Below are 19026 nucleotides of genomic sequence, written 5' to 3'. Positions count from 1 at the left end.
AATAGAGCACAGATGTGATTTTGAGGGTTTCCATTTGTGTTACCATGGAAACACGCATGAGTGTAGCTCTAATTTAGCTCAAATTGGGGTTGCTCATTCAGGTTCTGAGTGGTTGCCATGGTGACCGCGGGGCAGCTTGCTGGAATCTTCCTGCCCACGCGGGGGAGCTGTCCGAGCCGCCTCGCGCTCCACATCCTGTCCAGCAGCTCCGTTGCTACGTCACCACATTTCACCGAATGTGATGGAACAGCGTGGAGAAGCGTGACGGCGTCCACAGAAAACAGCCACAAGCGTGTAAGTTGAATAAAAAGTTGAGTCGACTGTGTTCTACTTGTGTCCGCGTCTTTGTGTCGGTGGTTGGAGGAAGAATTATGGAAGCTAACGGCTAATTTACTGTGTCAGATGGTGATTTGATGATTTGCCGGTGTGTCCGTCTGTGTGATGCAGAACTGTGTATTTTAGACACAAAATGAGGGAAGCTGCTTCACTGCTCACACCGTGTGTGGTGGTGTGTCTCCTCCTGAGCTGCAGCCAGGCGGCCAGACAGGGACAGGACGTCAGGTGTGGAGGTGAGAGTATGTCCTCCTATCAGTCTGCACTGCGCGCTCAGAAACATGACTGTGTGTGTGTGTGTGTGTGTGTGTGTGTGTTCAGCCTGCAGGGCTCTGGTAGATGAGATGGAGTGGGCCATTTCCCAGATAGATCCCAAGAAAATGATCCAGACCGGATCCTTCAGGATCAACCCGGACGGCAGCCAGTCCATCAGGGAGGTGAGGCTGCAGCAGCCACGTAGTAGTGTGTGTCCTGCCCACTGTGGACACTACAGCTTTGTTCTCTGCAGTCATGTGTGGAGACGTGTTTCCCACGACAAGAATACATTTAAAAATATATGTTTTAAGTTTAAAATAATATTTCCAGCTCCTCTTGGAGGCAGATTAACGCAGGATTTAATATTTACAGTTATGTGATGCTGCTGGTCCTGATGTCCATTTGTCTCCATTTGTCTACTGAATAATGTCCGTAGCATCAAATTAACCAACTGCATGGCTGATAAATCACAATTATAACATGTATCAGATTTATTTACTTTATAATGTATTAAAGTAAGATCAACTGCGTATCCAAGCAGCTGATCCTGTGTACACATGACATTTTAAGACATTTGACTTCATTCATATTTTTTTGGTCATGGTGACACCAGATTCCTCTGGCTCGCTCAGAGGGAAACCTCTTGGAGCTGATGGAGAGTGTGTGTGAGAGGATGGAGGACTATGGTGAGCATACAGATTCTGCCACAAACAGGAAGTCTTACATCAGGATCAAGTCTCGCAGCGGTGAGGCCATGGACCTTTCAGAGGCCACGCTGGACTCCAGAGTTACAGCCAGTTTGAAGTTTGCAGTAAGTACTACTTTTAGCTTAATGGCCATGTGACCTTTACTGTGAATGTTACATCCTGTAAATGTTTATTTTGACCTATTTCTGCAGTGTGAAACGATTGTTGAACAATATGAAGATGAACTCATTGAATTCTTTGCTCATGAAAAAGACAACGTTAAAGACAAACTTTGCAGCAAGAGGACAGGTATGTTCAGACTGAGCAGGCCAGATGTGTGCACATTGCTGTGTTTCCTCCTTGGTAACCCTGTGGTGATTTATTGTTTCGTTGTGTGCTCTGCAGACCTCTGTGACCATGCTTTAAAGATGCCCCATGATGAACTTTAATATCCTCTCACCGTCGCTGCTGTCTCTGCTCGGCCTGAGTGGTGACATTAGGTGCTGTAATGTTTTCCGTTGTCACTTGTTTATGATAGGGCAGTGGTTAAAGATGTACACTAATCATTAGCTAAAAGAAAATCCACTAGCAAATGAAAAGTTAGTCCTGTGATCATGTTAGGGACCATTTATTGGCCTTATCCTATTGTAACTGGTTACATTTGTGATTTATTACACTTGTCCATACTCTGTCCCCTAATGTGAAGTTAAGCCTTGCAACAGGTGCAGGATTCCTTACAGGATTCATGGTGAGATCAGGGTGAAATTGGTCCTTAAAAGACATTTCCAGTATTTTTAAACCAGGTTCTGCATTTGTGTGCAGTTTTGTAACTTTAATAACTTTAACTTGAAACATTAGCCTACCTCCACTCTGTTTGCAGCAGGTCTTTCTGCACAGGAACAGGAGGAAAAAGACCTGGCACACTGGCAACTGTCTTTGCTAAAAGTAACATAAGGTGGGCATGTCCCTGTCACAGCCGGTCACCTGTAGCATTTCTTTTTTCTTTTTTTGTCTTTTTGTGTTTGAGGAATATGTAAAACATTACACGTTGCCTGGCCAGCCATATCCACCTCACTAAAATTCTAGCCTGGTTGGCGCTCTGCCCATGTCACATGCCCTTTTTCGCTGATCCAAAGGAGCTGTTCTTCCTGTAACATCTTTGAGCTTGACATGGTCACAGTGTGAGGCGGCGCCACAGTCAGGCTCACTCACTGCTTGTTTGATGCTACTTTGGTGATCCCGAGACTTTAGATGTTGAGAAACCTAAAAAGGTTCAGGAAACAGGGCCGAGGTTTAGAAATACTGGAATTATCCTCATTCATGCAAAGCAAAACTCCCCCTAAAAGTTATATATGTGTCCAGAACATACTGCCTGTAATGTGATGACACATTTACCACTTCTAACTTCAGACAATACAGTTTATTGAACTGTCCAAAAGATCACAGGATTAACTGACATCAGCTCTTTCTATTGTTGTATGTTATCTAAAATATGATTTGTAGGTCATTTTTCTGTAGAACAAATGATGACGTGCCTTCATCAAACATCGCTCTGCACAAAGGCAGATCTGCCTCCAACCTCAGCAGAGTGCTCTCAGTGTTGTATCCTGTTACTGAAAAACTCTCAGATATGAACTTTTCTTTTTTTTTACACCAGAGAAAAATGCAAATTGAGCCTCCTACTCTACTTTAGATCTCTGATTACAATTTCTTTTACTTCGATATGAGGAATTTTGACTGTCAGTGGTTCAAAGTAAAAACACTCCAGTGTATTTTAGTTTCACGTTTTTTGACAGTGGTTAATTGTGTAGCTGTTTGCGTCTGCTTTGAATTTTTTTTTACGATCTGAAAAACTGCTCAGCACTGAGAAATAATACTAACAATGTTAAAGTCTGCAACAAAAAGAAATTAGATTCTACATGTGGGGCTACAAGCAAATACAGTTAGATTAGATAATGTGGGTCAGATGTGGCTTCATAAGCAGATTGAACTCTGTAAAACACAATAATAAGCCTTATTGGGATTAGGCATGAAGCATGCAGTAATTAAATGTTTGACCACATTCTGTTTAGATTGAACACTACCTGAACAATTTATATTAAAGGTTTTTTTCCCCCACTAGAGTGTGCTGTAGTCCACACAATGTAGTAATGTGGGCAGCTGGTACATTGGTCCTCATGCTGTGTGATTCATATGAGAAAGAGTCTTCTGGGTCATTTATGTGAAAAATATGACTTGTGAACATTCTAAATTTCAAAATGTCTTTTTTTATATATACAAATTTTGTATGAACCTGTTTTGTCTTCAATCAATGGAATATATTTGTACAACATCAACATGAGTTACATCATTTGTAAACTTCAATAAGATTAACATGTTCACAAAATATACAGTGTCTGTTCTGTGTGAGGTTACACTAGCTCTAATAACCTTGTCTATCAGAGCGTATACAAGGTTGTTTAGAGACTTATAAACTGATCTTTTTATAAAATCATATCAATACCCCCAAAGACCTGGAAGCTGGAAGTTTCCTGACGTTACACAATCTTCTGGACCCGCTGAGTTTGTCTGGCTGTCATCAAATGTGACAGTAGTGTCAGAAATGAAGCCTTTGACAGAGAGAGAGTATTTGTATTGCACTCCAGTGTTTATTTACATAAACCTATAGCACCACAACTTTAACCCACACCAAATGACACCTCTCACAGTTGCATCAACACTCAAAACCCTAGACTAAAAAACAGTAGGTGGATAATGTTTGAAGAAAAAGGCACAATAAATGTAGCTTTTTATTACTTCCATTAAATAAATGTAGCTTTTTAGATTTGCTTGAATTCCTACATGCTTCTCTGTCAATATGTTTTTACTACTCAACCAAAAAAAGAAAAAAGCTCCACATTACGCAGTAAAAACTAAAGAAATCACATTAGCTTTAGAAAATATCTACAAAGAAATGTTGCTGGCTTTCATCCCTTCAGTATCTGTTAGTTGTGAAATGTTACATTTGTTCTTTCAGTTAACTTACAGATTCACTTCCATTGATCCTGGCAGCTGTATATACTCGACCTTTGACCTCATCAGAGCTCACAGTTGATCTCTGAGGGCATCAGTCTCCTGTCCCACTGGACGCTCTTCACTCTGACAAGACATATTTGTGTCTTCATTTTCCTCGGCTATGATTTCGCCTGTGACTTCATCAGAGCAGCATTGCTCTCCTTCAGCTGACTTGACCTCCTCATCCTCTTCTGTTTTATATGTTGTCACGGGATCACATGTCGTCTCAGTGACCTCATCATCCTCATCTGCTACAATAACTGTGTCTCCAGAGCCATGGCTGCTGCTGCTGCTGCAGGACAGCGTTTCTTCCTCTCTGTGAACTTGCAGCTCACTGCTGTCCTTTAAAGTCTCCTGTTGCTCTGCTTCAGAGTTCATGTCCTCTGCCACATGGGGGCATCCCAAGTCCTCACCTACAGTCTCTGGATCCCACAGCTCACTCACTTCCTCCTCCTCATTCTCAGAGTCAGGTGCTGTGTGTTTCCTAATGCGATTTACCACATCCCACAGGGATTTTGGATACTGCAGCTCTTCTTCAGGTGATAAAGATGGAAGGTCTGCAGAAACACTTAGACTTTCCTCTAGAGGAGGAGGAGTGGAGCTCAGAGGCAAATCAACCTCTTCTAGACTTTCCTCTAGAGGAGGAGGAGTAGAACTTGGAGGCAAATCAGGGACAGAAGAAATAGACAACTGAGGGGATTCTTCACTTAAGTCCAGGTTAAGAGGTGGAGGGACTGTTTCTGGGACTCCAACATCAGCATCAGACAGACAGACTGAGTCAGGAAAACGGGAAACAGACGCTGTGTCTGACTCAGGTGATGAATGTGGAGGAGATGGAAGGTCTGAGTGCTCTTCCAAAGGTGAGGGAGATACCTCGCAGTCTGAAGCTGAGGGCTGAGGAGAGCAGGAGGGTTCAACTTCCTGCAAACTTTCAGCCTCTGTTGGGGAGTCCGCAGCATTGTTTGTGCATATTGTCTGTTCCCAAAGCTCATCCAGGGTCATTTGTTGGTCTTCTGTGTCTTTTACACAGGAATGATCCTCCTCTTGAATATACTCAGTCTGTTCCCGGCACATTTTGACTTCTGTTTGATCCTCACTCACAGTTTCTTCATCTGTTTCAGTTGTCTGCACTGATAGGCCTGCAGGATCATCACTGATGTCTGTTGGTATCTGTTGTTCCTCAGTCATGTTACTCTCTTTTACACACACATTCTCCTCTAGTTGTACACAGTCACGCTGTAAAATGTCCCCACCTAAACCATTTTCATTAGGTGTTTCAATATTTTGTTTTGAATGTCTCATCAGTTCCTCATCAGCATCTGTGACATATGCAGCATCGTCCATTTGGACACATTCAAGGTGGAGCTGTGACACATCCTCTTCAGGGGCAAGGGGTTCATCATTGACCTCATTAACCTCATCAGTCAGTGATGTCTCTTCATCCTCAGAGTGTGCTTCTGCTTCGGAAGTGTTCTGTATTAAATCAATAGGAGGAGGAGGGGAATGTTCTAATTTGGGAGTGGAGCTTGGTGAAGAGTCGCTGGACCCAGGAAGAAGAGGACATGGTGTCTGAGGAAGTATTTCAGGATGAGGAACAGAGTCTTCAGCTGCATTAAGTGAAGCTGGCTCAGGGTCAGGACCCTCCTCTGTATTTGAGATACATGAAGCTGAGCCAAGATCAGAGAGTGAAGAATTACACAAGTCTGGAGGTTGAGAAAACTGACCATCTTCGGTAGTTTGATTTTTTTCATTTGTACCTTTGTCACAGATGAAATTAAGCACAGGATCCTCAGCTGTTTCAATCTCAGTTGATGTTTTGATGTCTGTTTCATCAGTATTCTCTTCTTGCTCCTGAGAACCTGCAAAGTCCTTAACCTCTGTGTCTGTAACTGGCTCTCTGTCACTGTCAGTCAAACACATAGTGTCCTCGGTTTCACCAGCATCTAGGTTATTCTGTGGCTGTTCATCCTCTCTTGTGTCCTCTGGAGTTTGTTTTGAAGCATTGTTTATTATAGAAGGTTCGGTTTCACTATCCTGCTCCTCAGCACATGTATTGAGGGATGGCACATCGGTAGGTTTCTGCTCTGGCATGCAGTCATGTAGAGAGATTCCAAGGATCCTTTCAGCTCGCTCTTCCAAGGTTTCCTGTTCAGAGACTGTGGGAGATGGTTTGCATGGGAAAGAGGTTTCACTTTCTTCCTCATGTTCCCCTTTCTCCAAAGGTGCTGAGTCTGAATCAGTCAGAGTTTCATTCAGGTGAGGTAAGGATGCAGCTTCTGCACTTTGGTCAGTTGTTGCATCCTCATTCAGCTGAGGAGGAACAGCAGCTTGAGCACCAAGTGGACTGTCTTCAGAGTGTGCTGTGGAGCCTAAATAGTGAACATGCTCTTTCTTGGGTGAGGGAATCAACTCCATTTTGACAACAACACAGGTGGTGTCAATGACCAGCAGACCTTTACTGTCCCCAGAGTCCTCCTTGATGTCTAGTCTCCTCACTTCTATATCTATTGGATGACTCTGCACACAACCTGATTCTTCCTCCTCTGTGCTAACTTTCAAACAGCTTATTGATGGACTCTCAGTCTCAGCCCTGCTTGTGAAGCTAGGCTCCTTCCATAAAGGATATTTGACTGCTGACGGCTGCACTGACTGACCTGCTTGTCTCCCAAATGTCGAGTTGACATCACTTGTGTTTGGGGATGCACTTGGCTCTGCTTTGATTTTGAAGGTCTCATCTGCGCAGGTCTCCTTCTCGTTGGCTGTGAGATGAGCTGTAAGTGTTGGTGCTCTAAAGTCCACTTCATCTGCAACCTGGTGCAATTGTCTGGACTCACCTGCACCCCTCGGACCTTCAGAAACCTCTGCTGTTTCTGCACTTTGAATGTTTGTCAGGGAGGTGCAAAGTGGCAAAGACGGGGTTTCAGTGGTACCAGCTATTCGGGACACAAGGCAGAATATGGTCATTCCACCTGTCTTTCTGTTTAGCCTGAACTTTCTTCCTTCAATTACCTTTGAGGATGTTTCTTGGATGACCTTTGAATTCTGAGCCGCTTGTGGCTGTTGAAATAAAGTATCTGCTTCCTGTCCGTGGTGCTTTACTCCTTCAAGCTCTGTGTGAGTTTTAGTTTCATCTAACCTTGTGATTTCTTTCTCTTCCTTCTTCTTTTCATCCTGCTGTATAAGTGTTGGCTGTGACCAGTGTCTCTTACCATCCTGGTCCCAGGATGGGGTGTCACAATGGTGCATTACAGGAGAACTTTTATGCGAGCTATTGTAGGGAGGAGGAGCAATATAGCCAGGAGGTTGGCTGAATGTCCTCCTCTGGTAGCTGGTATTTTCCTTTGTTTCCAACATGTGGCTTGTGTCAGGAACTTGTGATGGGTAATAGGTTGGAGCTTGCTGTCGACCACTTCGATCCCACAGACCAGACTCTCTGAAGTTTGCAGATTGTTGAACGCTGTGCATTGCTGCCACTTGAGGATCACCCCTGCTTTGCTTCTCTGGAGCTCTGCTGCTGTCCCCCAGTCCCTGGGAGGCTCCCCTCAGCTCTGCCTCTATACGTCTCCTTCTGGGAAGTGAGTGACTGTACCGAGCGGCCCAAGCCTCCAGCTCACGATAACTGCTGCTGTCACTCCTCTTAGCAGAAACTTCCCTGTTGTAGCGGATGGGACTACAGGGCTCCCATCTCCTCTGCAACCCTTCCCTCAGAATCCCTCTCTCGTGGTCCCTTGTGCCCCGGTAAGCAGGTGTCCACTCTCTGTCTCTCACCTCGTGGGGCTGATATGCTCCCAGGTCCTGGTGGTGCTGAGTGTGGCGGTCCAGAACAAAAGGAAAATGGGAAGAAGGGGCGGTTGGCTCTGGGTCTGCCCAGCTAGTGTATTCATGCAGAGCTCCTCCGGTCCTTGATCCCGGTATAGTCCAGTAACTGTACTGGTCTCTGCTATGATCCTGCTGCTCACCATAGTACAGTGGATACTGGGCTGCCTGGTGTCTGTCGGGATAGCTGTGAGGAAAACAGAAATATAAAGGTTTGATAAACAGGTCAAAAGAAACTCTTTGTATTTTAGTTATTGCAGGCAATGTGAGGTGATCTGTAGCCAATGCTGTCAAGTAATACTTTCATTTTTTTTAAAATACTATATTTAGAACATGTTTTTATTTCAGCCAACTCACTTCTGAGTGTAACTTCTCCCAGGAACGGTTCCAAATTTGGAGTACAGATGTGATTGTCCCTGATTCTCAGGCCAGAACTCCATCATTCAGTTGCACACACAGATCTAAAGCATCAAAAACAACAACAACAATAGACAGAATAGCTTTAAGAGGTGCAGTGTTACACAAACACATACCTAAATATAACACATACCTTTGGATGCTGTTCTTGTGGCAAATTCTTGTCCTCACTACTCTGTTGCATGTAGCATAAGGTCTAATGAAGTCCAAACAGGACAACGTGTTATAAGAGGAGGGTCATTTTCAGCCCACCTCCCACACACACACACACACTCCCTTACCATTGAAAGCCCAGCCTCCTTTCATCCAACCAGTCCAAACAGTGCTGAGAAAGGTTTTTATAATTAGGTGTATTATTAGATAGCACTATCTAAACTAAACTAAAATACACATTCATATCTGGCTATGATATCTTTTTTAAATAAATAATTTCTTTATAGGTATTTTACTAGGATCATTAGCATTATAACAGCCGTAGCTATAATAATAATAAACATTATATATTTCAATAAAGTTAAAGAGTAAAACTATAGTGGATAAGTTACAGTGTAAATCAGATATTTTCTTGTCAGTCTATGCATTAAAACTTAGCAACACACAACTTTCAGATTTGCCCAGATGATAATGAATACCAGTCAAAGCAGCAAAGTGCACTCGCATGTTAGTCGCGTGGGAGGTGCATGGGCATGATGTTGAGCAGACTCTGCATGGAGATACTGATCTGTTGTTTTGTCGGCTGAATTGTAGCAGAGGGAGTGACAGGTTGTCTCCCTTTCTTTGAAACTCTCCAGCGTAACAAACAGGCTTTCCTTTACTGAACAGAAAGTCTGTACATCAGCAGAGTGCAGGAGAGAGGGGATGAAGTGCGTACAGACAGCGGGCTGCAGGCAGCCCAGTCTGGTGTTGACAGAATTGTTTGGGATGGGATGAAGTTTGTTTGGGGCTGTATAGAAATCATTAACACATTAGGGCAAAGTTAAGTCTATAATTAAGAGGAAGAAATACAGTGTGATGACTGCTCAATTATTATTTCAAATTATACAAAAGACACTGTAACACACAACCTGTCAATTTTCTGCCATGTTCCATTCTCTATCGTAGTGATGAGTGTGTTCTCTACTGGTGAGAATGGCCTGACAATAATTACAGAAACGTTTCATAGATAATGAACAAATCTGTTAGAACTCTAAAGAAAATGGAGACTTTAGAAACAAATTAATCACAGTTAATTAAGAAAATTGGTTTGAAGGACTGTGATTGTGTTTTAGAATCAGCTTTGGACATGCATACAAGGACTTGAGCTCTGTTTTTGCATCGTGTGTGTGTGTGTACGTACTATTCCCTGAAAGTGCATGGCACATGTCAACAGCATGATGGGGATAAAAACTCTGCACTGAACTGAGTCTCAGTGAAAACAAGCTGAGGCATGAGAGAACAAGTTAATCTGAACTCAGTCTGATGCTGAATTTCGATTACAAAAATATAGATCTGTTTACGTGTATATGTCTGTGTACAGTCCTTAGAATCTCCACTTTTGGTCAAAGTCAAAAGACTCAGAGAGAAATAAAACTGTTTATTGTAAAAACTCAGTTGTAATAAAAGAGGTATTAACAGGATATAATAATGTCTGATGTGACTGACAATGGCCAACACAAAACAAATAAATATATAAATAGTTGATCACTTCAAGTTCTTTGTAACAGGTCTCTGTACAGTCCCAGTCCTGCAGCAGGCTCTCCCTGCGGTCACTGGTCTGCTCTCAGAGACGCTCTGTAAATATTATTGTTTTGTTTGTCATCGCGCTGCACAAGCTCCACATTAAATCTGCTTGGCAGAAACTCCTCGTAGAAAGCTGGAGTCCCGTGCTCTTTTCGCATTTTGGATGAGAGATAGGCCGTGGCTCCGTTATGACACAGGTGAGCCAGCGTCTCCACCAGCAGCGGGTACGTCTCTGGGAGGTAAATTATATCTGCACAGAGCACCAGATCCCAGTCAGAGCAGAAGTTCACGTGGTCCTTCCCCCAGGACAGAGAGAGGACAGTGGGAGGGGCAGAAGGCCAACCACTAGAGGGCTTGTTGGCAAAGACGTTGGCTTCAAGGTGTGAAAGAGCCACAGGAAGGTCGGTGAGGGTCACCTCTGCACCTGAAAGAAACAGGAAGGCTTGATCATATTAAGGGTCAATGAAACACTCAACTCAATCATGAAGGCATCACATCTGTGTGTGCTGTTAGAACTGATGTGAGGTCTGACATTAGGAATGAAATCGAGGGCGTGTGCTTTGAAGTGATGTGTAAATGGTTCAACAGAAAGCAGGACCAAGGAGGGAAAAAATCAAAGAAGAAGAAGAAAAAGAAGCATGTGAACATGTTTGGTCGGGTTGGGACTGTCTCTCTAGCTCTGGAAGCAAGGCTTCATATGGAACGCCCACTTTTGCTCGAGCCACGCCTTCATTTGTCCCGTCACTAGTTAATGACACGTGACCGAAAACGTGGATGACAGCTGCAGAGCAGGCTGAGCCACATGGACATACTGAGAATCCAAAGTGTTACCATCAGTAAGACGACAAAAAGAACACAAACATACCCAGACGAGCCGCCATGATACCGACCACCCCGGTGCCTGCTCCCAGCTCTATGACGCGTTTCCCCTTCAGCTGCACCGACTGCTCCTCGAAGTATCGGCACAGATGTAGCGCCTGTTCACGCAACACACACAAACACACATTGAACTTTCAGCCGATACTCCTACCATTACTAGCAGCATAAACACACAGACTATCCGCTCTTACAGCTTCCCAGACCGGAGCAGCCACGCCGAGGTTTGCACCGTACACCTGTCTTATGTTCAGCTCTTCGCCCATCAGGACGTACACAGCATCATTAGAAAATGTCTCCGAGAACAGGCAGTCCTCAACCGGGAACGGGTCCTCGTCTTCAGCAGCGGAGGTCATGGTCGGTAGTGACCGTAAATATAACTAATATTATTGATTGATCGCCTTCAAAGCGGAAGTGACGTCAGAAAACACACTTTAACCTATAATGATGATAATAATATTTTAGTTTAGCTTTACTCTGATTACAAGTAACAGCCTGGTGATAAAGCTCTAATAGAACATAATGTGCATTGAGATCATATTCAAGCGCATTCTCTCATATACAATCTCTTAAAAAAAGGCCTCATTACAAGGACCCAAAGTGTTTACTGTCAATCGAAAATTGCCCTGTCAAATTTTCATAATATCTTATTGTAAATGTTTGTCGTCTAATCAATCAACATCATCATCAACAGTTGTTTTATATATCATAACAACAGCCAGCAGGGGGAGCTATTCTTATATTTGCCTTCGTGGATGTTGCTTGATATGGCTGAAAATTGGTGCACTTGCCCTTAAGGGGTCAAGGACCAAAAGTTATCAAAAACGCAGCACTTACACGTTATACGGTCTGGCTGTGGCGCCACCACAAATTTGACCCTTCGCCAATGCACAGGAAATGGATGTTTTTGTGCCTGTATCTCCCACATACTTCACCCTATGTGGATGGAAAAAAAACAGACATGATGAGCCTGTCATTCTGAACAGATTAATATGCTAATGAGCCGATATTCTCATAGCGCCACCTACAGGCCACATGCATTGTGTTCAGGCTGATTATCCATGTTCCACACCTTGTATTTGAACGAACTCCTCCTAGGGAAATACTCTGACAGACCTGAGATTTTGTCACATAGTCCTGAAGACATGGCTGAGCAAAAGTTATCAAAAACGCAACTCGATGTTACACAGTGTGGGCGGGGCAACACCACAAAGTTGACCCTTCACCACCATAGAGAAAGCTGCTGGGTTTCTTGATTTGTTCATCCTACCTGCCTCTTACTCTATCATGACAGCCCCTGTGCACCTTTTCATATCACATTATCGTCATATGTGGGCGTGGCCACATGGCTCAGCAGCGCCCCCTGGAATGAGATCCGAGTTCCTGTTTGACCTACAGACATGAAAATTGGTACACATATGTATCAACCCAAGAAGAGAAAAAAAAGTCTCATGGAGGTATCCTCTCAAACGAACAGGAAGTCCGCCATTTTGAAAAAACTGCGCCATTTTGCATTTTTCACTCCCCGCACTTTTGCAAACTCCTCCTAGGGAATTTGTCCAATCCAGCTGAAAATTGGTCTGGTTACTCTTAAGGCATTAGGGACCAAAAGTTATCAAAAACGCAGCTCCTTATCATACTGATGGCTGTGGCGCCACCTGGAAGTTGACCCTTAGCCAATGCAAAGGAAACAGATGTTTTTGTGGCTGTATGTCCCTCATACTTCATCCTATGTGGATGAAACTTTACAGTCATGCTGAACATCTGGCTGCACAGATTGATATGCTGATGGGCTACAGTCACTGCACCACCTACTGGCTAGAGGCCCTGTATTTTGTATATGTATGTTTTGGTGTCCTCTTCTGGCCTGCAGACCACAGCTCCTGCCGGTACCGGGGAAAGAGAGGACGTGGGATGATAGGGGAGGCGGTGGCGGCTGCTGGTCCCGTGGACCGCAAGGAGTGCGAGGGCCCGTCATCGCTGCTTGCAGCTTTAATTTATATTTATTGTTAAAGGGGATCTTAATTTGCTACTAAAGTCACTTCTGTGTTTATTTGCGAACCAGTGTTTGCAATCACTTTGTGAAATATGCACACAAAGCCATCTCCTAGTATGTGAAAATATAGGTGGCAACAAATCTAATTCTTCTTAAAATCATTAGCTACACAGTGTCACAATCATCATGTTTCAGGTTTATTTAAAAAAAAAGAAAATAAAGTTGCTGCCTCCTCAGCAAAACATCTGTTGCAGCAGCAGGACATAACCATTTTTCTACACACACACACACACACACACACACACACACACACACACACACACACACACACACACACACACAGAGCTTCACATCAGAGACAGAAATGATTTAACAGGTGTGTAAAGTCGAGTACAGATATGTCGAATAAAGCTCAGCTTAATCGTCTTTATAGAACATGTGAACATGTACATTTTTAACACAGACAAATGAAATGTAATCTGTCCAATCTAAAAGAGAAACATGAAAGAATTCATAAAGCTGTCTTCAAACACTTGCTTGTGTTGGGACTACATCACAGTTTCCTCCATGGAATGGACAAAAAAAATCATGTAGATTCAGACTACACATACACTCTACTCATTATACAGCAAATTTGCCAGAAACAGAACTCCTCTGGATTATTTGAAGTCTTTAGAAAATAAATACATTTTTTTTTTAATCTTACAGATCACAACAGTAGTATTACATCCAAAATACCCCCCCAATCCCCTCCCTCCTCCGTCTTCCTCAGGCCTCAATATGTGCAAACTGCAAGAGATTAAAAAGGTAGCACTTTCTGCAGGACCATGGAAAAAACTAAAAAAAAGTGTTTTAAAACAAGCACCTGATGAAAAGTGCAGCAAGTGTGAGACAGGTATGAATGCAAATTACAGGATGAAGAGGAGGAGGATGAAGTGCACACCCTCCTCAGGCCAACACTGGAGTAACAAGGGTCTCAGTATTATTAATGCTGGGCCAGAAGGGAACAACAGGTGTTTCATTTTTGGTACTGAATGACTAGTTTAAACATACTAAACATTCTCCTTCAGGCTGAGATACTGAGCCAGGACGTACATGTAATGTTGAGATAAACATAAATTTGCAGTTTTTGTCACATTTCCTCTGCAAAAACAAATAAAGTGTTTGTTATGATATTAGACAGAAATGATGCATCCTCACACAACATCACACTTCGTGCTTTAAGATTAAACAGAGTCGCTCTGTTTTAGCAGTTGGTCGTTCATTTTTTTTTTACGCCACAGCGTGTTTGCTTTTGTCAAGACACAGATACTGTATGTCAGCATGGTGAGGTACCATAAGCTGCTGTCACAGTCTTTCTAAAATAGCCACAGCTCAAACAGATTGTTGATTGTTTCTTTCATTAAAACCAACCACAAAAACATCTGCACAAAACCCCAAGAGTGCACCTGCAAACGATGCGGATTTCTTCTGGACATTTCCTGCTTGGAATGAAAGACGGTCATCTTTGCTTAGAACAGAATCCAGTCTAAGTCCACACAGATGCACAACAAACACCCAGACAGGAAACCAAAGCCAGAGGACTGCACAATTAAAACTTGGTTCCAAAAAGAATAATAATTAGAACAATGACTATGACAAAGAGGATCAAAATGATCAGCATCTTTCTGTTCTTCTTCTGGTACTGTTCCGCCTGCAAAGAGTAAAGGCATTAAAATAACATTATCATCATCAGTAGGCAAAACATATGGTGAATTTTATTCAGTTGCCCCTAGTGGATGAAACATTCATTAGCTTCTAAGTAATTATGTAGAAGTAACCCAGTAAAATATGTTGATCAGCCATGATAGAGCTAACTTGCGATGTATTCTATTGATACATTAAAAAGCTTTTCACAATCAAACTAGTATGATGTTTTTATTGTAAATACATTGTAATTAAAGGGCTTATTAAGGATTTAGAACCTTTATTAGTGTGTCGAGTAAAATTATTTCTCTGAAGGGGAAAAACGTTTGCCACAATCCACTCAGGTTTTCTTATCATGAAAAACCCAGGAGTAAAGTATTTGTCTGAATCATATTTACCTTTTGTAACTGTTTCAGTCCATCGTCTGTTTTAACACAAGCTTGCTCCACATTGAAGTCAATTCTGTCCAGAACGGTGCCCTAAAGAAGAGGAGCAGAGGATTTTAGAGGCAAAGGAGACTAATGTATGTTAGCAGTCTTGTCGGGGGTTTGGTGTAACACTACTTAGGTTTGCTGTGCTTTAAATGTCAGTTTAAATATTCGTTCACAATCCCTTAAATAATTTTGATTTATTTTCTTTCAGTATAATACAAATACAAACTATCTGTCAGTGCATAGGATGCCTTATATTTACACTCACAGACTAGTATCTCAGTGGCAGAATAGTTCATTTGTGTGTCACTATCTTGTTTGAAATACCTGCTCCACCACCATGCCAGCCAAGTCCCGGAAAACCTCATTTAGATCTGAGATGGACTGCACTATCTGTCTGATCTCCCGCTCTCGTTCTTCAACTAGAACTGTGTTCTGCTCCACCAGCATCAGCTGATCGTCTGTGAAGCCCTGAAAAACCAGAAGGTAGAGAACAGAGATATTTTTACATTGTGCTTATTTTGACAGAAAGCCCAGCTGGATTTATCGAAGGAATTCTTTGCATCTAGAAAACCGCTTACCTTGTCATAAATAGCCAAATCTTCATCTTCTTCCATTAAAGGCCCCGAGTCAAAAAAGTGCTTTGATCGCTCCTCACGATTCTTCATACCTGAAGATAATCCAGTGATACGATGGCATGAATCACAACAGCAAGAAATAATAGATTAGGACCGGCTTCATTGCAGCTCTTACGTTTTAGGTAGCCGGACTGTGTGTGCCTGAAGTTGGTGGACAGGTCCTGCAGGCTCTGTGCCAGAGAGGCGACCACGTTCCTTAGCAGCCTCTCCTCCTGCTCGGTGCAGTGTCCACAGCGAGACTGCAAACCGGTCACAGCTCGCTGACATCGGTGAAACATCTGAGAATGACACAAAAAATGTAAGTGAGTAAAAGGACAGGTGTTTATTGTCTGAACTTTTTCCAGTCTCGTTCTTCTTCTTGTACCTGTGTGATCTCCTGAGTTGTGATTTCTATAGCGTGCTCCTCTTCACTGCTATCATCCAGTGTGGGACGGTTCATGTGCTTGTCATGAAGCAAAGCAAGGTCCTTCATCTTCTGTCGAATCCGTGTGATTTCATACTGGATCTGAAAGATGATGAGAAACTCTTAAATATAATATACAGACTTAACTAGTACAGGCATGTTCATCAGTTCTTTTTGAGGCTTACCTCATCAACCCCCTCTATCCATTTTGGAGGCAGCTTCTTGGTGACTCCAATGGCAGCTTCAGGGTCCAGACTGATCCCAGACACCAGTGCCATTCGATCATCTGCCAACTAAAAAACACATGTAACCATTTAAAATAACAAGGATTCATCAATGTGGTGATGGTGATGTACTGTTTAATGCTCCTAAAATAAGTCTACCACGAACAGAAACAGCAGCGGTACCTCATCAAGCTCCTAATGTGATTGGCAGATAGCAGAGTGGTCCCATCCAACAGGGAACAAGGAAAAAGAGAGAAAGACAGAAGTGAAACAGAAGTGAGGCTCAGAAAATCAGCAGTGAAACTGCAAATGACTGAAACAAAAGTAATTACAGTACAGCAGAGTCTGGCTGTTGATGTGTGGTTTAGCCATACACAATGTGTGAATGCAAAAATAAATTAGAACAAGAAAAAAAAAGCTATTTCAGTTTAAAACTATGAGAATAACAAAGGCTGAAATAGTTGAAACTCAAGATTGAACAAGGGCAACATTAAGATATGTAAAGAAGAATATCATTTCTGATAATTATCATGTGGAGTGACTAATCATGCAAAGTCAGTAATTTGGGACCTGAGTGAACAGCAGCTTTGATTAGATGACTGTTTGTCTTGAATGGCATAGCCTCTTAAACGTTTCACCTTTCAGCTATATATTGCTCTGGGGTACTGTAAAGTGCCTAGAGACAATTTTGATTGTAAAAGACGCTATACAAATACAAATGAATTGTATATTTCAAAATTCTCTAGTGTTAAAAAGCAACTAAAAGAACAAACAAAAGAAAAAAACTAGGAAAACAACTTTAAAATGTAAAGTTATGGTAAACTGCTCTAAATGTGCAAACATGAGACTAAAACTGCAATTTTTTATTATTAGTAGATGAAGTGTAGTTCAATAACAAATGACACATTTAACACAGCCATTACAAGACATAAAGGCAGATGACAATACACTATTTTCCCGCCCCATACACAAAACAAATGATTGGGTTAAAATGGTGTTTCCAGCAGCAGTGAATACAGCTCTTTGTAAGAAGCTCTTCAGGTTACATGGGTCTGTCTACAAACACAAACTTTGGATTCTATACAGTTCACAAAATGTTCTCAGGCCACAGCATCACTACTAGCTCCCCTTACTGTCTTGCCTACTTGGTGAACTTCCTGAGGTTTACCTGGACACGCACTTTGATGCTGTTAGATACAGTAGGTCTCCATACTCATAGAGCAGTTTTCTCTGTACTCTGAGAAGTGAAACTGATGGCAAATTGTTGCATGATTATTAACTCTGGGTGTACAAAGTGAAAGAAGGAAGGTAAGGAGTTAAAATATCCACAGCAGAGTGTGAATGTTCACATGTATGGTAAACCTGCCTGCTTCCATCAGCAGATAAAGAGAAGAAGATGTGTTGGATACTTTGTGTTGCAATACTTCACAGATTCCACGTTTTGAATTGATCTTATAAGGCATTATCCTATTATTAACTGATCTACATTAACTACGATTTTGATCACTGCCAGTCATCAGAATGGTTAACAAACGTAACTCTAGGACTGGTAGAATGAGAAGCAGTGGTTCTGCAGAAATCTTACAGAACGTTTCTACTACACAGTACCAGGCGAAAATAACCAGTATTACAGCTCTATTACAGGCACAAATCTAGATTAATTAAAAACACAAGATACACTGACGTCAAAGCATGCTGCGCCAAGCTTATTCTGTTAAACGTTATTTCTGTTTACTCCCATTGTTTACTGTTGACAATTAGCTAATGTGCGCTGAATAACATGCCTGTATAGTCCTCTTCATCCTCCTCCATCACCTCCCTGGGTCACATCAATCAGTCGTAAGGATAGATTATGAGCCACAGTAGTGCTACAGTCGTAGAATAATAATTAACAGCTACTAGTAAACACTTGAATCTAGCTAACACAGGACTCAGTGACTGGCTATACGCAAACACACACAGTAAAATGTCAAAACGATGCAGACCACTCACCGCAGCATTGCTACGTGTACTCAGACGGGGGTCGTATGTACTCACTTGCTCAGCCAATATCTGCCGGTTTTGGATTGCATTGTTCCGCATTAACAAGAAGGCATCGGTCAGACGCCTAGTGGCCATAACTGCCTTGTTTGATATATAAATTTACACTGGACAGAGCGCGGATCAAGCGGTCATCTACTAAATTTCCTCCGCTATCACCGAAGCGCTGCTAACACGGCGCTAGCTTTAGCTTTGCCTGCGATGAATGATAAGGAAAACTCGCGATACAGCGCCTACAGAGGACGGTAAATTAGCTGACTCACATTATCCGACCACCATCTCTAAAACTTAGGTTAAAAATAATGAGCAAGAGTTAAAAACCTCTTGTCAAATTTGAAATTCACGTTAGATTAGTAACGTTATACCGCTTCAGGCTGCTACGGAAGTAGGAAAACGTAAACACCTGCGTAAACGTTTCTTCTTCTACTACTCTTAAACAAACACCAACAAAT

The 19026-nt window shown here is 42.4% G+C and overlaps 3 protein-coding genes across 8 annotated transcripts; 1 reads left to right on the top strand and 2 right to left on the bottom strand.

Moving 5' to 3' along the window:
• The first annotated feature begins 216 nt into the window (after positions 1-216).
• On the top strand, positions 217-3610 carry cnpy2 (canopy FGF signaling regulator 2). 3 transcript variants are annotated; one of them, XM_028406272.1, is made up of 6 exons: positions 217-294; positions 463-569; positions 655-770; positions 1202-1399; positions 1487-1583; positions 1680-3610. In XM_028406272.1, the coding sequence occupies exons 2-6, from the start codon at positions 470-472 to the stop codon at positions 1721-1723; spliced, it is 555 nt and encodes a 184-aa protein (XP_028262073.1). In that variant the 5' UTR covers positions 217-294; positions 463-469; the 3' UTR covers positions 1724-3610. The 3 variants fall into 3 exon arrangements, with proteins under 3 accessions (XP_028262073.1, XP_028262072.1, XP_028262074.1); XM_028406271.1 differs by having other exon boundaries at positions 218-294; positions 448-569; XM_028406273.1 differs by having other exon boundaries at positions 239-294; positions 403-569.
• Positions 3611-10250: 6640 nt separating this feature from the next.
• Positions 10251-11515, bottom strand: LOC114436460 (EEF1A lysine methyltransferase 3-like). The gene is made up of 3 exons (XM_028406732.1): positions 11351-11515; positions 11146-11257; positions 10251-10704 (listed from the first exon to the last, which is right to left on the bottom strand). Exons 1-3 carry the CDS (start codon positions 11510-11512, stop codon positions 10307-10309), a joined length of 672 nt encoding a protein of 223 aa, XP_028262533.1. The 5' UTR covers positions 11513-11515; the 3' UTR covers positions 10251-10306.
• A 1967-nt stretch (positions 11516-13482) lies between these two features.
• stx16 (syntaxin 16) lies at positions 13483-18987 on the bottom strand. 4 transcript variants are annotated; one of them, XM_028404924.1, is made up of 9 exons: positions 18527-18987; positions 16718-16729; positions 16496-16603; positions 16272-16412; positions 16023-16185; positions 15851-15939; positions 15597-15740; positions 15237-15317; positions 13483-14845 (listed from the first exon to the last, which is right to left on the bottom strand). In XM_028404924.1, exons 1-9 carry the CDS (start codon positions 18650-18652, stop codon positions 14744-14746), a joined length of 966 nt encoding a protein of 321 aa, XP_028260725.1. In that variant the 5' UTR covers positions 18653-18987; the 3' UTR covers positions 13483-14743. The 4 variants fall into 4 exon arrangements, with proteins under 4 accessions (XP_028260725.1, XP_028260727.1, XP_028260726.1 ...); XM_028404926.1 differs by having other exon boundaries at positions 18572-18987; XM_028404925.1 differs by lacking the exon at positions 16718-16729.
• Between the last annotated feature and the right edge of the window lie 39 nt (positions 18988-19026).

Source organism: Parambassis ranga, chromosome 5, assembly GCF_900634625.1.
Source record: "Parambassis ranga chromosome 5, fParRan2.1, whole genome shotgun sequence".
NCBI lineage: Eukaryota > Metazoa > Chordata > Actinopteri > Ambassidae > Parambassis > Parambassis ranga.
The sequence above is the reverse complement of the archived record's forward strand: the minus strand, read 5'-3'. Positions and strand labels throughout refer to the sequence as shown.

Excerpts from the sequence above, each read along its gene's own strand:
- cnpy2 (XM_028406272.1), top strand. The coding sequence starts at position 470 with ATGAGGGAAGCTGCTTCACTGCTCACACCGTGTGTGGTGGTGTGTCTC. Across the intron at positions 1,400-1,486 it reads CAGCCAGTTTGAAGTTTGCA|TGTGAAACGATTGTTGAACA; the intron begins GTAAGTACTACT and ends CTATTTCTGCAG. Across the intron at positions 1,584-1,679 it reads ACTTTGCAGCAAGAGGACAG|ACCTCTGTGACCATGCTTTA; the intron begins GTATGTTCAGAC and ends TGTGCTCTGCAG.
- stx16 (XM_028404924.1), bottom strand. The coding sequence starts at position 18,652 with ATGGCCACTAGGCGTCTGACCGATGCCTTCTTGTTAATGCGGAACAAT. Across the intron at positions 15,318-15,596 it reads CTGGCATGGTGGTGGAGCAG|GGCACCGTTCTGGACAGAAT; the intron begins GTATTTCAAACA and ends CCTCTTCTTTAG. Across the intron at positions 14,846-15,236 it reads GACTGAAACAGTTACAAAAG|GCGGAACAGTACCAGAAGAA; the intron begins GTAAATATGATT and ends TACTCTTTGCAG.
- LOC114436460 (XM_028406732.1), bottom strand. The coding sequence starts at position 11,512 with ATGACCTCCGCTGCTGAAGACGAGGACCCGTTCCCGGTTGAGGACTGC. Across the intron at positions 11,258-11,350 it reads CTGCTCCGGTCTGGGAAGCT|GCGCTACATCTGTGCCGATA; the intron begins GTAAGAGCGGAT and ends TTGCGTGAACAG. Across the intron at positions 10,705-11,145 it reads TATCATGGCGGCTCGTCTGG|GTGCAGAGGTGACCCTCACC; the intron begins GTATGTTTGTGT and ends TGTTTCTTTCAG.